A 23,012-nucleotide genomic window follows, 5' to 3' on the forward strand; every position below is an offset into this window, starting at 1 on the left:
AGAAACAAGAGTCTACGGTATTGTGTGTGTGTGTGTGTGTGTGTGTGTGTGTGTGTGTGTGTGTGTGTGTGTGTGTGTGTGTGTGTGTGTGTGTGTGTGTGTGTGTGTGTGTGTGTGTGTGTGTGTGTGTGTGTGTGTGTGTGTGTGTGTGTGTGTGTGTGTGTGTGTGTGTGTGTGTGTGTGTGTGTGTGTGTGTGTGTGTGTGTGTGTGTGTGTGTGTGTGTGTGTGTGTGTGTGTGTGTGTGTGGGCGTTTAAGACTCGAACCTTAGAGAAAGCTTAAGTTTTAGTATGTGTCATGCATATTGGTCAATGCTCAAAACACATTGTACGTTAAGGGGCGGGACATCTCTAAGCAGTTGATCAATCACAACAGAGCCGGCCAGCTAACCAATCAGAGCAGACTGGGCTCTGGTTTCAGACAGAGGGTGAAAAGAGGTGCTGCAGCACAGGCAGTATGAGAACAGTAAAGAGCTTTTTGAACATTAGAGCATGGAGACATGTCACAGTAGACTCTAGAGGAACAAGATACAAATATGAGCATGAAAATGAGCAGAATAGGGACCCTTTAATTGGCTTTGTTTTGGTTTGTTAAACATATTTTAGTTTTTTTCATTAGGGAGAGAAACATGTGCATTGCATATTCACTGAGCTGAACAATGCCACAAATGATAGCATTTAATTTGCATAGTGCAATAAAAAGCAGAATAAAATGCAATAAAATACACATGCGAGTACATGGCAGATAGCACGTTCAGAATTAAGGATGGCAATACAAATGCCATAAGATAATATATTTCTTCAAGGAGAGAGGCTTTATTAGCCCTGGCTACACGCCGGATTATTCAATATAACTGTGTGTTTGTTCTGGGCAGCTTCCAGGTGTGATGTGAGTAACTGTGAGGGGAAGCAGGGCATCCTATAAACCAAAAGGCTCTCAGTCTTCCTTTGACAGTGGTGGGAAGTCATTAGCTGTGCTTAAGTACAATTTAAGATACTTTGTCACTTGTATCCCGTTATACACACATAACATAAAGTACTATAGTAACTATTTGAATTGACATAGAATACAATTATATATATATATATATATATATATAAACTATATATCTAGTTATTATTCACCAAAACCCTATGCATAACACATTTTGTAGTGCAGATTAAAACTCTAAACAACATACCAACAAACATTATTATTCTGTTTTGTGTTTTCTTTTTTTTTCTCAATAGGGGAGATAACAGCTAACGTATTTTAAATGATATGTCTAATAATGGATTCCTGGAGCTGAGCATTATAAGAGTTTTCTGTACGTAAAGGACATATCAATTATGAGCAATAATACTGCATCCGTGTTACTCCTATACTCCTTAAGCAGATTTTGGAATACTTCTTCTTCCACTGTTCCTGGATGAATACATATATGGTATCTTAAAGTTAGATATGCACATGCAAATATATGAGTATCTGACCTGTAGACCCGCTGCGTTACTGATCCTGCGGCGGACCTGCTCCTCGACCTTTAGAGAGACTCAGCTTTGAATTATGCAGGAGGGTATCTTCTCCTGGTAACTAAATATACTGTTTATTGTTATATACTGCCCAGCGAGCTTCAGAGTACACTGCTCACGCTGCTCATTGTGTCCTCAGTCAAGAGGAGGAAGAGACCTGATGTCCTTTGCGGCCCGTTGGGAAATTGAAATGGAAATGTGACAAATGGCTTCACGTCAGTCTAACCTCATTGTTGCAAGCTAGCTGATGTTGTCATTACTTTAAAGTGCCGTGCCGAGTTACATGTACTGTTTAATCGTCCAGCAGTTGATTAATGTTGTTCTGATATCAGAGAGGAATGCGGGCGGTGTCAGCTTTCCCGCCGCGGCCGTGAGCCCTGCTGCATTGTGGGTCCTCATTTATCCGGATGATTGTTTCTGCATCCTCTCAAGCTAATAAAAGCTATTTCAGTCCCTAACTGACTGAGAGCCTTCAGGCTTATCTTTGCCTGTGTAACCCTACCATTCCCATGTTCCTATAACTGATAGATGCTTTTCAAAAGTGCCATGCACATATTTAGGCGGGGTAAATATCATTATATCTGCTGCCATGGATACACGGTCTTGGTGCGTGGGCAAGAATGACTTTGTCCATCATCCATTTCTGCTGATGTTTGGTCGAGAAACAAAAGCTGCAAGTGGGTTTATTCTATGGAAATCCCCGAAGCCTAGAAATATTTGGGATTGAATCGACAAGATGAAATCAATGTATTCAGTTGAAGGAATTAAAATAGAGCTTTATTTTTTTACTCTGGCTCTGACTCACTCACAGAACTGGTGCGGAGCTCCTTCACGAAACACTGATTTGATTGAAGTGAACCTGAGCAGGTTTGTGAAAAGCAGGAGTTGTATTTAGGGACTGGAAGAGCTCTGGAGTCGTCCTTGTGTTGCCTCTGCCTTCTGCATACCAATCATCTATCGCTCTTATTCCGAAGGCCTGGTGGAGGATTGTGTGACTGTGACCATGCAACAATGTCAGCTCACAAGGTCTCAGTCTGTCTTCTTGGCCAACCAGCTACAGAATGCAAAAATATATACATATTTACAAAGTGCTTTACAAAAATGAAAAGCATTAGGAAATAGTGCAATGCAATCACATTATAAAAAATAATTTAAAAACAGTCTTTAAAAGTGAAGAGAATAAAATCAAAAGTCAACTTTATTGTCAATCTTCCAGTTTGTGTGTACAGACAGAGATCGAAATACCGTTTCCCACAATCCCGACTATAAAAACAATTGTATATGAAAATATGTGTCCAAATATATATATATATATATACACAGAATCAAAGACACAATTTTACATGTGCACACATTAAGACCTAAATAAAAACAAATATATACAAAATAACAGTCGCTTCAATATTTGATAATGTACATTAGTGCAAAATTGTACATAGAATGTGCAAAATATTAGTGCAAGATTGTGCCAGATTATGATAAACATAAAACAAGCTAATAGAATAATACAGGTAAAAAACAATAATACAAGTTACAGTGTGAGATATGAATAGTTTCATTAAAAGCGGCGGCAGAAACCCTGAGGAGTCTGGTCCTGTGTTTCTGGAGCTGAACTCAGATCGAGGACGCAGGGTGACCTTGGTGCGTTGCAGAGGCTGCCAGTGTGATTATGGTAATTCCCCCCCCCCATGCTGCCCTACAGTCAACTCTGCCTAGGTGACACCGATCTCACTTCCTCCGCCGTCTCCCCCCTGCAGCCTCACTGATAACAACACGGGGGGAATGTTCTCCACTGTAACGCAGCCTACTGTAATTGAAAGGTTGCCTACTGTATGTGTGTGCCCACTTAGTTTATGGACCTCTATTTGCATCTGCCATGTGAATCCAATCTACGACGGAAATATTTGTTTCAGAGGCTATTTCTCTGCTCTGTTTAAATTACCTTGGTGTTTAGTTCCAAGGTTCTGCGATGGAGAAGCACATCACGCTGGCTTCATAACCTTGAACGCAGGAAGTGATTTCATGCCCTTCTTCATCGGGATGTAGGCCTAGAATTCGAGTAATTTCATCCAAGGTCAGCCATTGTGCTTGTTAGATGAAAAGCAGTCGTGAGTGATTCCTGCGTTTTGTCGTGACAAGAATACGGCTCTTTGTATGACGGCTCCTCTTACACAACTCAAGGAGCATTAGACCTATTCGGATCTCCATTCACTCATTTCTAAATTGCTTCTGTTTGGCTTCTTTAGTTAAATACATGTTCATATGCAGACACACACACTCACCAGGATGAGATATGATTATGCTTCCCCTCAGCAGTGCGGAGGATGTGACTTGTGTGGAGTATTGATTTCTCCTGATGCCCCCTGGACTCTGGGGCAGCATAAATATTATCATATTTTCTCCCATGTGGCACATTTGGACAAGGAAGAAAACTGTTATTATAAAGCGCATCAATCTCTCAGGAAAGCAAGGGCAAGGTTTGTTTACAGTGGCCATGTTGGCACGCTGTGAAATTGATAAATAGTATCTGTTCCTCCAGACTAAACCTTGGCATTGGATGATTGTTTTTGTGGTTTATTTTGTATATGTAGACGACAGGAGAGGTTCTGACTGTTGTTGTGGTTTCTTTTGTATATGTAGACGACAGGAGAGGTTCTGATTGGTTTTGTGGTTTCTTTTGTATATGTAGACGACAGGAGAGGTTCTGATTGGTTTTGTGGTTTATTTTGTATATGTAGACGACAGGAGAGGTTCTGATTGGTTTTGTGTTTTCACTTTGAATCTGTGTCTCCCTTCTCTACTTGACTGCAGTGCATGAGCGCATGTGTGAAGTGTTTTATCACCTTGAGAGTTTGGATGCCCTTTACATCTTGACTCTGCACATGAATTGTATTTATGCACAAGTTTAAAAAAAATACAATCATAAGACATAATGGAGACATGTGACATTGGACACCCCAATAAGCTATAGGGAGATTGGGAATAGACACACCAAACATAAAGTATTTACATTATATATCATTAATACATATAGAATTGATGCTGTCCATGTGTTATACAACCCTAACAACTAAACTACTCTAACGCTAGAATGGTAGTTTGGTATGGCCCACTTAGATGGGCTAGAATGGTAGCCCATCTAACTACTTAATGGGCTAAAATATGTATTCCATCAGTCTAAACGTTTGTTAAATATAGATAACATAATAAACACACACATTATGTGGCGGCTCAATCCCCAGTTACGTTTGAGTCGCCGAGAGGCTAAACTTGGCTATAAACTGTGACGCGTTTTCAAAGAGAAAGTCTATACTGAAGCAAGATAGTTTCAGGATATTTAATAAACAAAATCATAACATAGTAACTAACTATGGACAAAACAGTCAACAGAAAAAATTACAGCACAAGCTCACCCTCTGTCATCCGCACTCGACATCAAACAGGTGACTTGTATAACCAAACCACACCCATGTGACAATTACCGGAAGTGCTCAACAAACAAATAAAAGTGACGTAAACAAATAATAATAATACAAATAATGAACTTGGGATAAGTAGCGTTATGGCACCTCCTATGGTGGTACATATAGATGAAGTTCAGGAAAAGTACATTTGTGTAGAAGTCCATAGCCATTCATCGTATTTAATCTCTGACAAATGTAGCTATGAGTGTTTCGACAAAGATAATGGCCTTTTTATAGTGTTATCAATCTCATTCAAAATGTGAGGACGTCCTCAGCAGACCACACTGAAGCGGGAACACTTAAGTTTGTGCTTTTTACCCTTTATAAAGAAGGATAATACAACATCTGAAAGGGTTTCTTCCCCCCCCCCCCACGAGGAGATGGATGAGGGTGTTAGATTGGACGAGGACTGATTGCGAGTCATGCTGCTCCACTTTAAGGAAAGCATCAGCGATGGAGATGATATTCCTCTTATCTCCTTCTGTCTGATGACACAGTCGAGTCCATTTCATTCCCAGGTGGAAAATATCTTGAATAGAGCCCCCTCGATCTGACAGCACTATTATGGTAGAAATTAGGCTTTGAAATAGATGCCACTCTATTAACGACACTCTATAAAGTAAACAGAAAACCATGTGACAGATCGGGTCTGCCTCCAGTAGAGTCGCCCTGTCATTTCATTATTTTTACTTAGCTTCATGCTCAAATACCAGAGTCAAAGAAAGTTGCCTAACTCCAAAAATACCCCCCCCCCCCCCCTCTTGATGAGCAAAGTGCTAAACCAATAATTGAAGCAGTCACAGAATAAAATTGTATTTGTGTATATGGTTGAGTTTTGCAGTTTTATTGGCTTTGGTTTATTAGCTAAAGCATATATACACGTTTATTTTTTAACTACAAAATGTTCCCCTTAGATATTATCTTTTTAATAATTTAACAAATATTAAAAAAAATCTTGTTTTTTTACGAGTTGTTTAAAAAATGCCACCCAAATATTAAAATGCCTCACAATATCAAGTATTGATCCGGCTATAATGGACCTATTTTTTTTACTATTTTCACCAAATGATTGATTCATTCCATAAATTATTTGAACAAACATGTTATTTCCACCCCTACATTGAAGGACATCATTATAATGTTTATGTAAATTGTGCAGATGTGAAACATAGAAGATATAGGGTCAAACATGTTGGTTGCAGTTCAAAAACCCAACATGTTTTTATTTTTTAAGACAGGTCAAACACTCCAGTCTCAGGTGGCACTAGATGACACCATCACGATGTGTGAAACTGTGTCTCTCTCAACCTCAACATCCAAACGTTATTGTTCTACTCAGATCTGACAGTCAGCAGGCCTAAAAAAAAACTGCTGAACAAAATTACCACAACCACAGTGTGAACTAATTCATTTGTTACTTAAAGTGTTTTTTGCCTGAGGGATATAATAATTAAAGTGAACCAAAAGCCTCATCATGATTTTCTTATTATAATAACTTTATATATATTCCTGTACATCATGGTTGCACTCTTGGTTGCTCCTGTATCACCCTTTCCTCATGAGGGTTTGCTTTTCATCAGTGTCCCCTGCCTCTTATTTGTGCTGGGCAAATAAATCTGATCAGGCGGTTCCCCAGTTTATTAGCCAACAGAGAGCCTGTGACTGCAGGAGTGCTGACTGCAGCACATCTCTGTGCAGGGCCACGAGATTTAATGCATACTGGATGGATCTGTCCGAGGCCAGTGTGTACAAATACTGCAAAGGAACCTGAAAGGCAGCAACCGCACAGCATCAACGGCTGAAACTGTCCTGTGAGCCGAGCTTCTATTACATTATTCCTCAAATCAATCTTCCTTTTTTATTAGGAAATAATGGTCTCAACTTTACTTAGTCTCATAATAAAACACGACTAAATAAATATGGGTTGTCTTCTCACTGCTTATATCAATAGACTGATTAAATTACTAAGAGCACAGCGGTGGGTTGCCAAATGTTCTTTCATCCAGTACTGACAAAATGAATTGAATAAATAAACACATTGGCCTCATATTGTCCTCTCCTGAGTTATTTATTGGCTCAGCACTTAAAAAATGCACATCGATGAATACTAATGTTCTCAGACATCCTTCTTGTAGACATCTTGTCAAATTAAGTGTTGGATGATATGTCGTTTTTCCTCTCAGATGATATCTTCTGTCCAACTCCTAAATAAAACCTCTGAGGATTAGACGTGATTTCACTGGAAAGGGTGACTCGTAGTAATGAATGAGAGATATCACCTGACTGCATTTTTTGGATCAGTCACACCGCTCTAATCGTCGTAGTTTACTCTGATAAACCTACTGTATGTACCTACACCTGTACAGCAGTTTGCAATTCACTGATGAACATAGGATTGAGCAGCTGAAGAGCCAGATATTCCCCTCTGGACTGGATAAACCAAACCGAGCTGAGAAGAGAGTCAATATTAGGTTTAGTTGCCTGAAGCACATCTCCACATGAATGCTAAAGTTTAACTTCTGAAATGTTCGCCATGTAAACTTAGAAGCTGAGTATTTGTTAAAGTTCACAGCTTGTTATGCCTGCAAAAAAGTATTAATGCAGATTCAACTTGACTTTTTGGCTTTGTTTTACCCACTTTGACACCAAGTAGATACATTTACTATTCAAAAGGAAGTAAGGAATATAACAAACATGCACCGGTGAAACCTATATACCAACAAATGCTTCATGTTTCATAGAAAGCATTGGCTAAAATTGCCTTGATACTTTCATCTTAAATCCCCAAATTGCCTAGATTTAGCCTAGAAATCTATTTAAGTGTAAATATCGATTCAAATAAGCGTCTGTCTTCTAGGAAGATTTGTAACAGCAATGTTAAATGTCATATTGCTTTTTCACGCCCACATCCACTGTCTGTCTCTACGCTGATAAATGAAGGTGAAAACGACACGTAGAATGTTGTTTTTCCACTAAATGTGATCATTACAATCAGCCACATTTGTCCTTCTCCTCTTTTAAGACTGTAAGTGGCCTTCGTTTTTGCAGTTTATAGCTACCATCATACCAAAGCTTCAGCAGCACCCAGTGAAAAGGTTTTTAAGTGTTTACAGCTATATTTCCCAAGGATTAGAGGATTTCTTTTTACTGTGTGCTAGCGGTGCCTCCACTGGCTTCAGAGAGAGGCAGCCTCGGGCAGCCTGGCCTCGGATCAGCTTACCCTCCCTTGTCTGCACCTTATCCCTGCGAGACTGGAAACACAAAGTTGACCCATAGCTTAAGGGCGGCCTGCAGTGATGGTGGAGCAGGTTTGATTTGACAGAGCGCTGCAGCGGGGATTAAACTGCGGTAGATAGCCCTGCGTGTGCGATTGACTTAATCTACACACAAGCACATCATTTTTTACCGTCTACGTTGCATGTCAGAATGTTGCAAGCTCACACAAAGATTTGAGGATGTTGATGATGACTTCAGGACGGCAACAATAAATACTCTGTGCATGAGAGAGCATGAGTGTGTCAGCGCGGCGTTAAAATAATCACACACCTCACGTCGCTGCTCCTGCTGAGTGCAGAGACTCCTAAATCTTAAATCCCCTTCAGCAGGAGAGCCCACATGACAGCGCTGTTTAATATTCACACTGTATGTGAGAGCGTCTTACCAAAGCTGAGCGAGCAGGAGGAGAGCAGTTTGCTTCCTCTGAGGACTCAGGTTGTCTCCTCTTCTTCACCCACAGATGGTGGTGTCACATGCTTGGCAAGTGTCTCCTATGAAGAGTCGGTCCTGGCTGGTGTTAACTATTATCTTAGAAGCTGACTCACTGCTCTTAAGACGCTCGAATTAACACTTTTATACTTTGTGTAATATGGAGGGGTTTGATAGCGATGAACCCATAGGTTTTACCCCCGCTTCTGCTCTCCCCTTCTCCTACAAGGCGTTCTAACTTATTGCTTTTCACTTGTTGTTGTTGTTTTTTTTCAAATGTGCTGAAACTATAAGGAGCAGCCAAACAAATATACCCAAAGTTAGTGTTCTGCTGGTGAACTTACAGTAGGGCAAGGCAAGGCAAGTTTATTTATATAGCATTTTTCAACACAAGGCAATTCAAAGTGCTTTACAAAAAATGAAAGACATTAAGCATAAAAAAAAGAAAAGCTAATCAAATAAACATTAAAAGAAAAAATACATGGATAAAAGTTACAGTGCAGTTTAAAATATGAATAGTTCAATTAAAAGCAGCGACAAAAAGAAAAGTCTTCAGCCTGGATTTAAAAGTAGTCAGAGTTGTAGCGGACCTGCAGGTTTCTGGGAGTTTGTTCCAGATATTTGGAGCATAATAACTGAACGCTGCTTCTCCATGTTTAGTTCTGACTCTGGGGACAGAAAGCTGACCAGTCCCTGAAGACCTGAGAGATCTGGATGGTTCATCATTTAGCAGGAGGTCAGAAATGTATTTTGGGCCTAAACCATTCAGTGCTTTATAAACCAGCAGCAGTATTTTGAAATCTATTCTTTGACACACAGGAAGCCAGTGTAAAGACTTCAGAACTGGAGTGATGTGATCCACTTTCTTAGTGTTAGTGAGGACTCGAGCAGCAGCGTTCTGAATCAGCTGCAGCTTCCTAATAGATTTTTTAGTGAGACCTGTGAAGACACCATTGCAGTAGTCGAGTCTACTGAAGATAAAAGCATGGACAAGTTTTTCCAAATCCTGCTGTGACATTAGTCTTTTAATCCTAGATATATTCTTTAGGTGATAGTAGGCTGATTTAGTAACTGTTTTAATGTGACTGTTGAAACTCAGGTCAGAGTCCATGACTACACCTAGATTTCTGGCTTTATCTGTTGGTTTGAACATTGCAGACTGAAGCTCAGCGCTAACTTTTATACGTTCTGCCTTGGCTCCAAAAACCATTACCTCAGTTTTATCTTTGTTTAATTGGAGAAAGTTCTGACACATCCAGTCATTGATTTGTTCAATGCACTTACTCAGTGTTTGAATTGGCGCAGCAACTGTGACTTAGTGGCATATTAAGCCGTTTAAGAGCCTGATTATTCTCAGGAGTCAGTGAAAATAAAACAAGAGAGGACATTGGACTTGTGTTTGTCAGGAGGCAGCCCAATATATTACTTTAATTCTGCTCCTGTCTCAAAACAGGCGGTAGCTTGCAATAATGTGCTTCTATGTCAGTGTTATGTAAGAAATACCAAATGTGTCTCCATACCAGTTAGAAACTAGGAGATGAGAAAAAAACACAACATGTAGAAACTAAGTTTCTAACCCTAAGTTTCATCTAAATGTGTTATATTTGATATTCACTTTGCTCAAGCAGTTCATTAATTCAGGATTTTGGATCACTTGAATTTGTAAGAGCAGCAAAAGACTACATTTTACCAACACTGCAGAATTACCATAACTTTAACCTCAAACAGCGTCTCTCATATCATCCTATCAATATTTAACCAGATCCACAGCTCTGAAGTAAGAAAAACCCCCACTCAAATTCAATTTTTTCTCTACTTTGAAGAGATCAGAGACCACATACTAGTGTACGCTGTGTAATTGCAATTTAGTGGAACTTCTAAAAATGGAGCACTGTGAATCTTGTCAAATCTCAAAGCTGAAGCAACAACCTTCATTTTCTCCTCAAATCCACGTAAAATATGAGATGAATGGATCAGAACAGCGCTCTGATTACCATCTGGCTCTCCATGATCATCTCCGCCACGCGCTGACGAGGCGTTTCTTAAGACAATGTTTACTCTGTGCGGTCACACACACACACACTCACGCAGAGCATTTGAATGATACAACATGCATAATAGATCGGAGATCACAACTCCAGCAAACCCCAACTGTGATTAAAAAGAGGCTGTTTTGTTTTATCAGCCTCTCCGCTTCCCTTATCAGCTAATTTGCATAATTAGCAGTGGCTGACGATGTCCTTGTGAGCGACTGTGATTTGTCCTGAAACTCTGTCCTACTTCAGAGCGTCGCTGCATCCTGGTGCATGCTGCTGTAAGTGCACTGTGCTGCATTCAGGAGCCTCTCTTTATACTCTAAAACTTAGAAATAGCTGCTGGTTACTGTACAGTTCTTTTTAATAATAATAATAATAAATGGAATTTATAAAGCGCCTTTCACGGGACCCAAGGTCGCTGTACATGATGGACAGACAAAACAAAACAGACAATGAGGAGCGAACAAAACAAGAAAAAAAATGAAAGATAAAGGAAGCCAGGGGACCAGGAAAGGACTAGGGTCCGAAGGCCATGGTGAACAGGTGCGTTTTTAGTGAGGATTTAAAGATGTCCAGTGAGGCAGCGTTCCGGTTCTCGGGAGGAAGTGGATTCCAGAGGGTGGAGGCCGCAACACTGAATGCCCTGTCACCAACAGTACGAAGGCGAGAGCGGGGGATGGAGAGCAGGCCCGTGTCTGAGGACCGCAGACTCCGAGAGGGGGTGTAGGGATGTAGGAGGTCTGTTGGGGGGGGGGGGCGAGGGAATGGAGGGACATGTACGTGAGGAGGAGTTTTTTATAGTGAATCCGGGACTTGACCGGCAGCCAGTGGAGGTGGATGAGGGTGGGGGTGATATGTTGCCATGGCTTAGTGCCAGTGAGAAGCCTGGCAACAGAATTCTGGACATATTGGAGCCTGACCAGGGTTTTGCTGGGAACCCCGGACAGGACTCCATTGCAGTAGTACAGACGGGATGTGATGAAGGCGTGTATGAGTGTTTCTGCCACAGAGTCAGAGAGTGAGGGGCGGAGTCTGGCAATGTTTTTGAGATGGTAGAAGGCGGATTTGGTCATGGATTTGATATGCGCCTGGAAAGAGAGGGTGGAGTCCAGGATGACTCCCAGGTTGCGGACATCAGTGGATGGGGAGATGGAGCAGCCGTCAATGGTGAGAAGCAGGTCACCAACCTTCTGGAGCTGCGCCTTGCCTCAATGATGAGCTCAGTTTATTTTTAGCAGGTTTGATGACATCCAGTTGTTGATGTCCTGGAGGCAGTTGACAAGGGAAAGAGGTGGGAGCTGTGTGGACGGTTTGGTGCAGAAATAGAGCTGTGTGTCATCGGCATACGAGTGAAAGCTGAGACCATGTTGGCGGATGATCTAACCAAGTGGGAGCATGTAGATGGTGAATAGGAGGGGTCCACGCACAGAGCCTTGAGGTACACCTTGGTTAACTGGTGCCGGAGGGGAGCTGCAGTCACTGATGGTAACAAAGTGAGTCCTGTTATGGCACATTTCCACTGCAGCGGGGTAGCCCCGTTTAAGTGTCCCTAAGCATCCTCGCTCAGGCCTCGGGCTGCCTCGTTGGCCGTCCGAGGCTGTGGCGCATTTCCATTACAGTTTAGGACCTGGGGTAGCAACGCAGTGTAGGCGGGGCGATCGGCTTTTTTTTTTTTTGTTCCGTCGAGCTCCCGCTGGATTTTATCATCCCCAATGAGATGTAGGAACGTCGTCACCTCCTTGGTCGACCACGGTGTGCTTTTCTTTGACGTTGCCATTTTTGTAGCTCCTCCGTTTACAAAAATGCTGTGTATAAAAATGCTGCAAGCTTGCTTCTACATATATATGCGACGCTAGGGATGATCTCGCGCACGATTTTGTGACGATTCTCTCTGACCAATCAGCAGTCGAGAGTGTTGACGTCACTAGTTCAGCCCTGGCCTGATAGAACCATGATTTTATGGGGCCGGGAAAAGTACCCGCAAGCCGGTGCTACGCTATATGGAAAGGCCACCAAAAACTGGCCTGGCCACTTGAGGACGATTAAGAACGCTTAAACGGGGCTACCCGCTGCAGTGGAAATGCGCCATTAGAGAGGTAGGACTCGAACCAGGCAAGAGCTGTGTGACTGAGGCCAAGGTAGTCTGACAGGCGGCTGAAGAGGATGCTATGGAATATTGTGTCAAAGGCAGCAAAGAGGTCCAGGAGGATGATAATACTGATGAGGCCAGAATCAGATGCGATGAGGAGGTCATTAGTGATTTTAATGAGGGCAGTCTCAGTACTGTGATGGGGTCTGAAGCCAGAGTGGAGGGGTTCGTAGAGCTCATGAAATGTCATGTGGTGTTGCAGTTGTGCAGCAACTGCTCTTTCCAAGATCTTGCTCAGGAATGGGAGGTTTGAGATCGGCCGGTGGTTGGCATTTTGGCAGTTGCTTTTCATTTAAACACCACTCTACAGGAGCAATGACATAGAAACATGTTGTTTTTCTTAACTTTGAGATCGCAAAACACAGCAAAGTGCAGAGAGCTTTAATGTGAGTCCATCAAAATCCAATCACGTTACACAACCCATCTCTAGTACACCTTGCTTCCATCAATTGCATTTTTTAATATAGTGTGGCAGTAATGATGTAAGTGTTCTTAATATTATACATTACATTACATGTCACTTGTTAGACGCTTTTATCCAAAGCGACTTATATACTCAATACTGTGGGCAATCCCCACAGGACACAATGAAGTGTCTCAGGGACACAACGACATGCTGACTGCAGTGGGGTTTGAACCTGCACCACACGCCTAAAGATCTATTGCAGTTTGACTTAAATACATATTTAACATCTTACTGTATATTCAACTTCTTTCCACATGTATGGATTACACTTAATCCTCTTCTAACTATTTTAACACATTTACAATAAAAATAATGTGTGAGGGTGATTCCTTGAAACTGAAAGAGCAGCAATGTGAACTGACACTGATAATGTAATATTCATACCTGATTAAATAAAGTAAAGTAAGCATCTCTAAAAAAGTATTGAGCTTTCAAATGACCTGCACTGGAATGAATGACCCATCTCGACATTATGCAAACAGGAATCGCTTTAAAAGCAAAAATATCAGAAAAATAATATATTTTCATTTCCATATATAGTTTCCATGGCCTCATTAGCTATTTATGGAAGCTAGAGGCCAGTATTATAGACTATTATGTATTTAGCTACAGCCTGAGGCATGTTGTTTGTCTGAATTCAATACTGCATACTAATTCAATGCAGTACTTTCCCGATTCTCATTGTCATATCATACTTATATAGCATTTAGTATGTAAAATCCATTACTTTTATACTAACTAACTGGAAATTACACACAATATAGCATCAATTAATTGACTTCTGTAAATTAAATGCTTATTTTGATGAATCAGATTAATACTTAGAGACGGCTACAGGTGTTTTCATGTGTTTCCTGATTAGCCGTCTTCTCAGGACTGTGTGGGCGTGTACAAGCTGCTTGATTGACAGCTGCTTCTTCTACAGTTCACATCCTTATCACTGTTATTAGCCACCATAGTTTGGGGACATCCCATAAATGAATATACACCCAGCTGTAATCTGACGGGTGTAATTTGAGAGAAATTGAAAACACCTGTTTAGGGACTGTAAGTGTTCAAACCAAAAACACCAGATAACTGCTTGAAAATCGTTTATGTTCATTTCATAACAAAATCAATTCATTTAACAAGGATGTTATATTTTAAGTGTGCAATCACTTTACAGTATAGCAGGTCGTAATGTTCACGACTTTGTCCCTGCTTCGACCAGCACTGTACTTTGAATATTATATATTTTTAAGCGGCACATTTGGCTTCGGTCCATCTCCACATATCCCAGATTACATTTTGTTCAGGAATATATAAAACGGAGCATCTTTTAAGCACCTAAAAATGTGAATTGTCTCTCGAGCGAGGTTTGTCCGTGTCTTCATGGCCTCACTTTGATCAGAGTTCATTTTAAATTGAACTGAAGGAAAATCCAATTAGAAATTTTAGTTGTGTACCATTTCATATAATTAGTCTGCTTAACTGATTACATGGAGGAAAGGACTCAGACATACTGTGCACATCATTGAACATGTGTGTGTGTCATGTATTCTAGATGTAAATTCAAAGGGCATGTGAAGGTCAGATGATGTGGTGCAGTCCCCGGGAAGAGAGGGAGATTGTTACTCAGTGATTTTTAGAAATATGCTCAGAGGAAGGTGACTTGTGCCGCTGCGTGATGAGTAATCTGACTCTGCCTTTGTTTTCACCCTCTGCTAAAAATGCTGTCCTACGCTCTCTCTCTGTCTTCCTCACAACACACACACACACACACACACACACACACACACACACACTGTTCTCCCTGCATTGCCTGCATCTACGCTCCTAATTCATTTCTCTCTCTGTGTGTTTCTCTGCAGGCTCGCTCACAGTGTCCATCACCGACATGCGAGCTCCGGTGGTGGGGGGGTCCGGAGGGGTCTACGCTCTGTGCTCGGCACATCTGGCCAACGTCGTCATGGTAACTGCCGTCATCATCGCCTCCATTGTTATGTCTAAAAGCTTCTTTTTTTCAATGGAGACGAAATGTCAGAGCCCTCTGAATGGTGTGAGACTGACACCACACTTTTACGTCTTAAGTGCTCTGTTAAAAACAAATATAAAAATTGGTAATATACAATGTGACAACAACAACAACAAAATATGAGTTTGACATTTTATTTGACATATCTTTACTTCTTTATCTAATAGTGTTTTATTTTGTCGCTATCTTTACTTTTCCTGTTACAATATAAATGTCCATCTTTTGGATGACTAAAGGAATTCTGATTCTGATATCCAAAACGATTTTACATACAAATGTTCAAGCACTGCTAAAAAGCAGTATGGCAAGGCAAGGCAAGGCACGTTTATTTATATAGCACCTTTCAACACAAGGCAATTCAAGGTGCTTTTATATGAGCAACATACCTGTATTCTAACATACACACACAACAAATAACACACGTCTAATTTAGCTGCAAAATATATATATTCTTTTCTTTTTTACAAAATATGTATTGTAGGTTTTGCCTGCGACAGAAGGATCACATCGATGTGATACATTTTTTACATTGCCCAGCATCTTCTGGAAAAGCATAAATATTCCATGTGACCTCTTTGAACCTTGTTGATAAGTAGCTTACCCACCCCCCTCAACCACAACATGTGTATTACTCTCATACTGTATGTGTCAATGAATCTGAAGTAACTGGCATTTCAGACACTTGTATTAATTATTAACCCTGTTTTTATTTATGTCTACTGGGAAAAAAACAAGCAGTGGATTCCCTTGTTGCTTGTTTTACAGTATTTATTTATATGTGGGTTTCTGTCACATGGTCTACATGTGAAATGCCTTCCACATTCTCCCCAGCTCTCGAGGCGGCGTTACATCTGACGAATGACTTTAACTAGGTTCACTGTTGGCAGCCGAGGCGGCAGCAGGGATAGAAATCAAAGAGCATCGACGGGCCAAAGCGGAGGAACTGTGACTGCGCACTCGTAGCAGCTAACAGACACCGTGTTGGGTCTGTTGCGCTTGATGCCTGTTTGTAGTTACGGAAATCCTTTAAGGCACGTCTTAGTTCTGCTCTGATGAGGGGTTTTTTTTCTAGTTTTTTGTTTTTGAAGAAAACCTCGTCAAGTCTTGACCCAGTAAATTCCCAGCCATCTGCCATCAAGCATCATCATCCGCTCTGAAGTTTGTAGCGCCGCCTCGGACGTGACTCCCCAGAAGTCATGCGGCTCTCGCCAAAGTGTCAGAATCTATCTTGGAACTCTGTAGAGCACAAACTCAGCTTTTGGCACTGCACATACATCTGATATCATAAGTCTTTCATTTTTTGAAGGAAATCTAGATCTTACTCGTAGTTTTTTATATATTTGTTTCCTCTGAACTGCCAGCCCTTTTTCTTTGACTCAATAAATGATTGCCTCACACACACACGTACGACTGATCACCTCAGCAGTTTTCCATTTCAATGTCAGCAGTCAGCGTGATAACAAGATGTGTAACAGACAGAAAATATTGGCTTTTGTTTGGTTTAAGATTAGCTATTTCTACACATGGGAGTGGAGGCACGATAGAGCAAAGTGCCTCCCATCAGAGAGCAGCACACACAGCTCTGCACTTCTGTGTTGACCTCTCCTCCACGATATCAATCATTTATTTGTGGAAATATTGTGTCATTGCAAATCCCTACCACTCCTGGCTTGTTTTAAATGTATGGTCACGGCAGGTTTTATTTATATTCTCTTTAATCTTGCATGCATTCCCCATTTCTGTTTGTGTGCTGTGAGAGAAGTGGAGAAACACTGGCCGGGGGAAATACTTCCACAACTTAAAGGGGAAGTTCCCCCAAAATCAAAATATATATTTTGCTGACCTTGTTGTGAGCAATTTTCATGTAGGAACTATTTTCTCTTTACCAAACGAAAGCGAGCGAGCACTTTTTGAGGCACACTTCCCTCTGCGGGGTGATAACGTGTGCGGGCGTAGTTTGGCAGAACGAAAAATGTTCCGAAATGGCCTGTGGATTATCTAGAGTAACTGGGTCATGATTTCTGAAATGGACATTGCCGTTGAGTTTCACAAATGAGCACCACAAGATGAATGCCATCTAGTTCCATTATATTCAAGAGAAGGTAGAAACTCTCCAACATTCGGGCAGTGCTCCCCACATTTCTTTATAAATAACAGGTTAGAGAAAAAAAAATTGAATTCTGGGTCCCTTTAAGAAAAATGTGATTGGTAGAGTTTTCCACCCTTTAGGAGTTGATGTGTTATTCTAACTCAGGATGCAATTGGTTTATTTCCCCCAAAAGAATCTCAACGGCTATCTATTGGCCTATATTCCCATGGTGTTAAATAATCTAAGCTCTAATTAATGGAGCGCCACTGGGCTGGAACAAGTAAGTGGAGAGCAGTCAGGTGTGTAATCGCGTCTGTGTGTTGTGTAAGTGTTTCCTCCTCTCTCGTGTGGATATAGATTGTTTTTCTTTCAGGTCTAAATATGTCCAGAGGATAGAAAGGCGTTCCTTCTCAGGCTGATAATATACTCACGTATATATATATATATATAAATAAATGTTGTTTGTGTCGTGATTATTTACGCTGACGAGACACTTTTGTGTTGCAGAACTGGGCCGGGATGCGTTGTCCGTACAAGCTGCTCCGCATGATCCTGGCTCTGGTTTGCAGTAAGTTATCGAGATCTACACTCAAATCCCTCCTGTCCCCCTTTTCTGTTCCCATTGTTGCTATTTATGTTAATATAATAGCTCAATCATTGGATAGGGAGTGTGCATAACTTTTTATTTTCAGCATATTAAATGTTCACAGCTCATTAAGGACTATTTATTATCTGAGTGGGGTGAAAACGGAGATCAAAGCTGAGCAACAAACATGTAGTCAAGTTATCTTGGTTAATTGTTCATAGGGGCCCCATGCTTGGACGTGTTGCTTTTGTTTTCGAGCCGTTTGAGTCATACCACTTGTCCTTTTTTCTCCACACGAGGGCCGATACGCTGCCACTTTCATTAGTGAGCAATATGTTCCCTCCATCTGTGCGGAGCCTGCCGCCCCCGAACTGAGGAGCCGAGAGTCTCTGCAGCAATGTTGGATTCCTCCTCAGTGTTTTACAAACAGGCAATACAGCATTTTAAATAAACCGTGACACATGGCTCGTGTGAGAGACTGAATTAACATTAGTTCCAGTTTTATAATCAGTGTTGTTGAGTAAATATTCAGTGCAAGAGATTCTCGGAGAGCAGCACCACAATTAAAACACTATAATTGTTTCAGTTGTTAGTCATAAACCCGGTGATATATCCATACGTGGTTCTACATATTAGCTATTTTCTAGTAAGATGCTGAAAATGAACTGTTATGAGGTGGGAAAGTACTGAAAGGGCCAAATAAACAAGAACAAGAATATATATATTGTCCAATTATTTTATGACGGAGATTTTTCATTTGTCAGTTGTACTCATTAAGGCATATGGATTTTGTTATATTTGCATCGAGCCAGGCTAGCTGTTTCCCCCTGTTTCCAGTCTTTATGCTAAGCTAACAACCTAATGGCTGTAACTTAATGTGTACTGTACAGAGATGATAATGGTCTCAATCCTCCTTTCTAACTCTTCACCATGAAGCTAAAAACGGCCAATTTCTCAAAAATCTAAACACAATTATTTCACTCCTTGATGGAAGAACATGGCTGTCGTCTGGTGTCATGTCCTCAAAGATACAACCGTAAACAAATACTGAGGCTATTCTGTCTCTCCTCTTCCCCCCACAGTGAGTTCGGAGGTGGGTCGTGCCGTCTGGCTCCGCTTCTCCCCCCCGCTGCCCTCCTCGGGGCCCCAGCCCAGCTTCATGGCCCACCTGTCGGGGGCCGTAGTGGGCATCAGCATGGGGCTGCTGATCCTGCGCAGCTACGAGGAGAGCCTGCAGAAACAGTGCTCCTGGTGGGTCATCGTCTTCTCCTTCATCACCTTCCTCCTCTTCGCCATCTTCTGGAACATCTTTGCCTATGAGCTGCTGGGGGTGCAGATCCCGCCTCCTCCCTGATGAAGGCCCCCCCCTCCCTCTCCACAGGTCCTAATCCACACACACACCGACTACATTTTTTTTTTAAATCCCTCTTGGAACATACTTAGCATTTCCTCTCAAGTTAGACCCCAATTTTAAGAAATCATTTAAAACAAAACAAAATCTAAGAATCCTTTTTTACAGATACTTTGCAAATCAAAGAAATATGTCTCTTTTATTAAAGAGGGATTACCGTAGCAACAAGAACAGGTGAAAGTTCCTCAGATCCATTTCGAGGAGCGTTGTATCTTTTGATGTATACGTTTTGAAATCTCATCCACATTACCAGCACTAACCTTTCCGTGAGCATTTATCCGCCATGCTCTTTATTTCAGAGGCTTCATGAAAAGCTGTGTCATCATTTGTTTCTTTGTGTGCATTGTTGACACGTGCCTGTGGTGAAAAGCAAAGGGAATAAAAGGGAGGCAAACAGTAGAGTGACAATGCTGGAGAAACACTAAGAGAAATATTTCTTTTATCAAGATCTGCACTTAAGCAGAGTGCACGCCTGCACCTGAGTCCTCGGGCTGTGCCCAAAGTCAGAGCTGCAGCTGCTTTAAATTAAGATTAAAGAAGAATTTCAGGAAAACGAGAGGGTAGCAATAAAACAAAAAAATTCTGAAAAACCAAATGAAATATGATTGCTGTTGTGTTTTTGTGATTCCACAGCCCTGTTGTAACTCACCGGGGTGACTGTGGCGTTTTCAAAATCGCTGATTGAAAAACAAAAAACAACTTACAGAACGTTTTTCTCAAATTGAGCTGCCAAGAAGGGTCTCCTGCCCAATTTGAAAACAAAATGCTTCGAGTGCAAATGGTTCTCCCAAAGCAGGAAGAATGAGAGGGTGATTTGAAACGCAAGATTTCAGGCACGTTTAATTCTGTCATCCTCAAGAAGACATCTTCATTTTCACCTCATGGGATCTTTATAAATGAGAAGACATCCGTTTTTCTTTTACATCTTTTACATGGCATTATGCCTACACTGTGGATACCGAGACATATTTCACACAACATAGACGTGAAGATGGGAAATGAAAGCGAACGTGTGACATGGAGAAAAAGAAAAAACGAAGCTCGCTAGAAAAAAGACGGATCAAGTTTCCTCCGCCTGTTGTCGAACTAAACACCAACTTGCTAAGCGCACCGTGTAAAATATGCCATGTCATGCTCTGTGGCTCTCAGCGAGACAAGGACACACACACACACTCACACAGTTTCTCCTCTTTGTCTTTGAGATCAGCCACCGCCTGATTCTGAAGGTCAACGTGGACAAACCGAAGAGAACACACACACGCACACACACACACACACACACACACACACACACACACACTGGCCCCTGCCTGTTCTCGCTCTGACAGACGGGACTGGGGAGGGCGTGGATGTGTCATCACCTGACCTCTGACCTTTGCGTCCCAGAGGGCATTGGGGTCTCTGTCGGGCCCGGTCTATACCTCAGTTTCTCATCCTTAGGGACTGTATACTTTTGTAAAGGAATGTAACTATAAAGAAAAGAAAAAAAGAGTGTTATTAAGCTGTCCCCATTTTTCTTTTTGATAGTGGATGTGTATATCGTATGTTCATAGTTCATAACCAAGAGTATATTTATTTGGTCTCATCTCCTCTTTGACGAGGAAGAGTTTCAAATGGTGCAAACGTATTGCTATGATTGTTGTTCTTCTGATTACTCCTGTCCTGTATGCTCCTCTGAAAAATAATCCACGAGGCAGAATCCCCACACAAGCTTGATTTTATAAATCTTTAGTGCTTTACAAAATAAGCCATAGAAAGAACTAATTGGAGAGGGTGAAATAAAAAGATGTTGGATTGGTAGCTTTAATTTTGTTCGTGTGATCAAACATTTATCCTCATTTTGAAACAGGTGATGTGAAAGAAGACAAACTGTGCAGCCTGTAAAACAGATATTTTCATGTAGCGAGTCACATTTTTACAACTTGTTCGTTAACTTGTTCACAGCTTTAACTCTCCCCCCCTGCAGCAACTCTTCTTTTGCAAGTAACAAATTATGGACAGTGCTTCTGTCATATATTTCTCCTGAGTGATTCAAGCTGTTTGGAAAGCTGAGGCGAGGATAGCAATTCGATTTTCTCCTGCTACGTTCCATTTTTCAGCCTTCAATCAATAATTCATTTGAACGTCCACTGGCTACATGAGGGTAAAAAATGTTATGCATTTGCCAATTTTGATAGTCGGTCATAAATACATTCCTTTGCATTTGCTTCCACATGAAACTGTCAGTAGTGACAGAAGACTGAGGAATGAGGAATTCCATAGCCAGAAAAGCCCTGTTTCGGATGCATTAAAAGGAAAGGATAAGCTAATACATGGTATTAAAGAATCCTTGATGGGAACTCCTGTGTATACTACGAAATACTTTTTGCTCAGGATAGCAAAGATGCATCGATGAATAATTTACACATACCCTGTTAGCCTATAATGAAGATAAAGAGGATGCCGGAGAAGAAGTTAATCTTCCTCTTTAACTGAAGATTCACAGGAACCCAGAGGGCCTGTAAAAGGTGGCTACTAAATGTTTTTCTAGAGCACATTAAATGTTAATATTACCTTTACTCGAAGTACATGCAGGACTAAAAACAGTGAGTTTGTGTCCCCCTAAACAGATACTAACCTGAGTTGTTCTCATACAAAGTGAGATGCAGAGTTTTGGATTCGCTATTATGTTATTTTCTGAAAAAGGCAGACAATATCCTCAACACAAGAAAAAATTAAGTGTGTGCATGTTAGAAAAACAGGTGGACAGGAAATGTTTTTAGGCTTTTTTTAGCACTTTTCAACAACAAGGCAGTTCAAAAACATTAAAAGCATTAGAGCCACAGAAACACATCATGCAATTACATTTAAAAACAAAAATCCAAGAGTATACCAACAAAAACAAGCTCAAATAGAATATGAAAGGTATAAAATACAAGACAAAAAGCCACAGACCAGTTTAAAGAGTAGTTTTTTTACCTATCTGTAGGGCAAGTCTCCTCAGCCACTCAGCTTTCAGCATCTTAAAGAAAGTCATAGAGGCCTGTCTCCCATCCTCTGGTTAACAGTATATGACGTTAAATGGTTAGTGAGGGACATCAGAAGGTGTCTTTATAAAACCAGCTGCTGCGTACGTGCTCTCCCATCATGCCGCACACCCCCCCCCCCCCCCTGTCAGGATGATGCATGGCTGCGTGCGTAAACAGGATATCTTCCTTTAATAAGTGGACCTGACAGGCTGCATGATGTTAATTTAATCGCTGTCTTTTGAGTGACTCTTTTGTTTTCATCAGTACAAAGGGAAGGCGTGGTAAGGGATGGCATGAGCTGAATAGAAGCAGACTATCAATAACGTATGATAAATAATAAACAATGTGATCCATCACTTAAAGTAATACAAGGTCAGACTGTTTGAGTCTCTTGGAGATCATGCACTGTGTTTGTGATGCAGCTAACCTTGCATACAACATAGCCTGATTTGAAACTGAAAACAATTAAATCCTTAGTTAAGACACCATGAAACCTAGGCAACAGGTTGTTTTTTTGTACCTAAACAATGCCTCATAGTGTTTGTGTTTTCATGACTGTATGCTCAAGGACCTCTTA

General features: G+C 41.1%; 1 protein-coding gene across 2 annotated transcripts in view; it reads left to right on the forward strand.

Moving 5' to 3' along the window:
• Positions 1-22,548, forward strand: part of rhbdl1 (rhomboid, veinlet-like 1 (Drosophila)) — a 46,052-nt gene extending 23,504 nt beyond the window's left edge. For both annotated transcript variants that reach the window (XM_034106736.1, XM_034106735.1), the window contains exons 6-8: positions 15,178-15,278; positions 17,938-17,998; positions 19,099-22,548. In XM_034106736.1, coding sequence (XP_033962627.1) covers positions 15,178-15,278; positions 17,938-17,998; positions 19,099-19,370 — 434 coding nt within the window. In that variant the 3' untranslated portion in view covers positions 19,371-22,548. The remainder of the gene's footprint in view (positions 1-15,177; positions 15,279-17,937; positions 17,999-19,098) is intronic.
• The last annotated feature ends 464 nt before the right edge of the window (positions 22,549-23,012 follow it).

Source organism: Pseudochaenichthys georgianus, chromosome 19, assembly GCF_902827115.2.
Source record: "Pseudochaenichthys georgianus chromosome 19, fPseGeo1.2, whole genome shotgun sequence".
NCBI lineage: Eukaryota > Metazoa > Chordata > Actinopteri > Perciformes > Channichthyidae > Pseudochaenichthys > Pseudochaenichthys georgianus.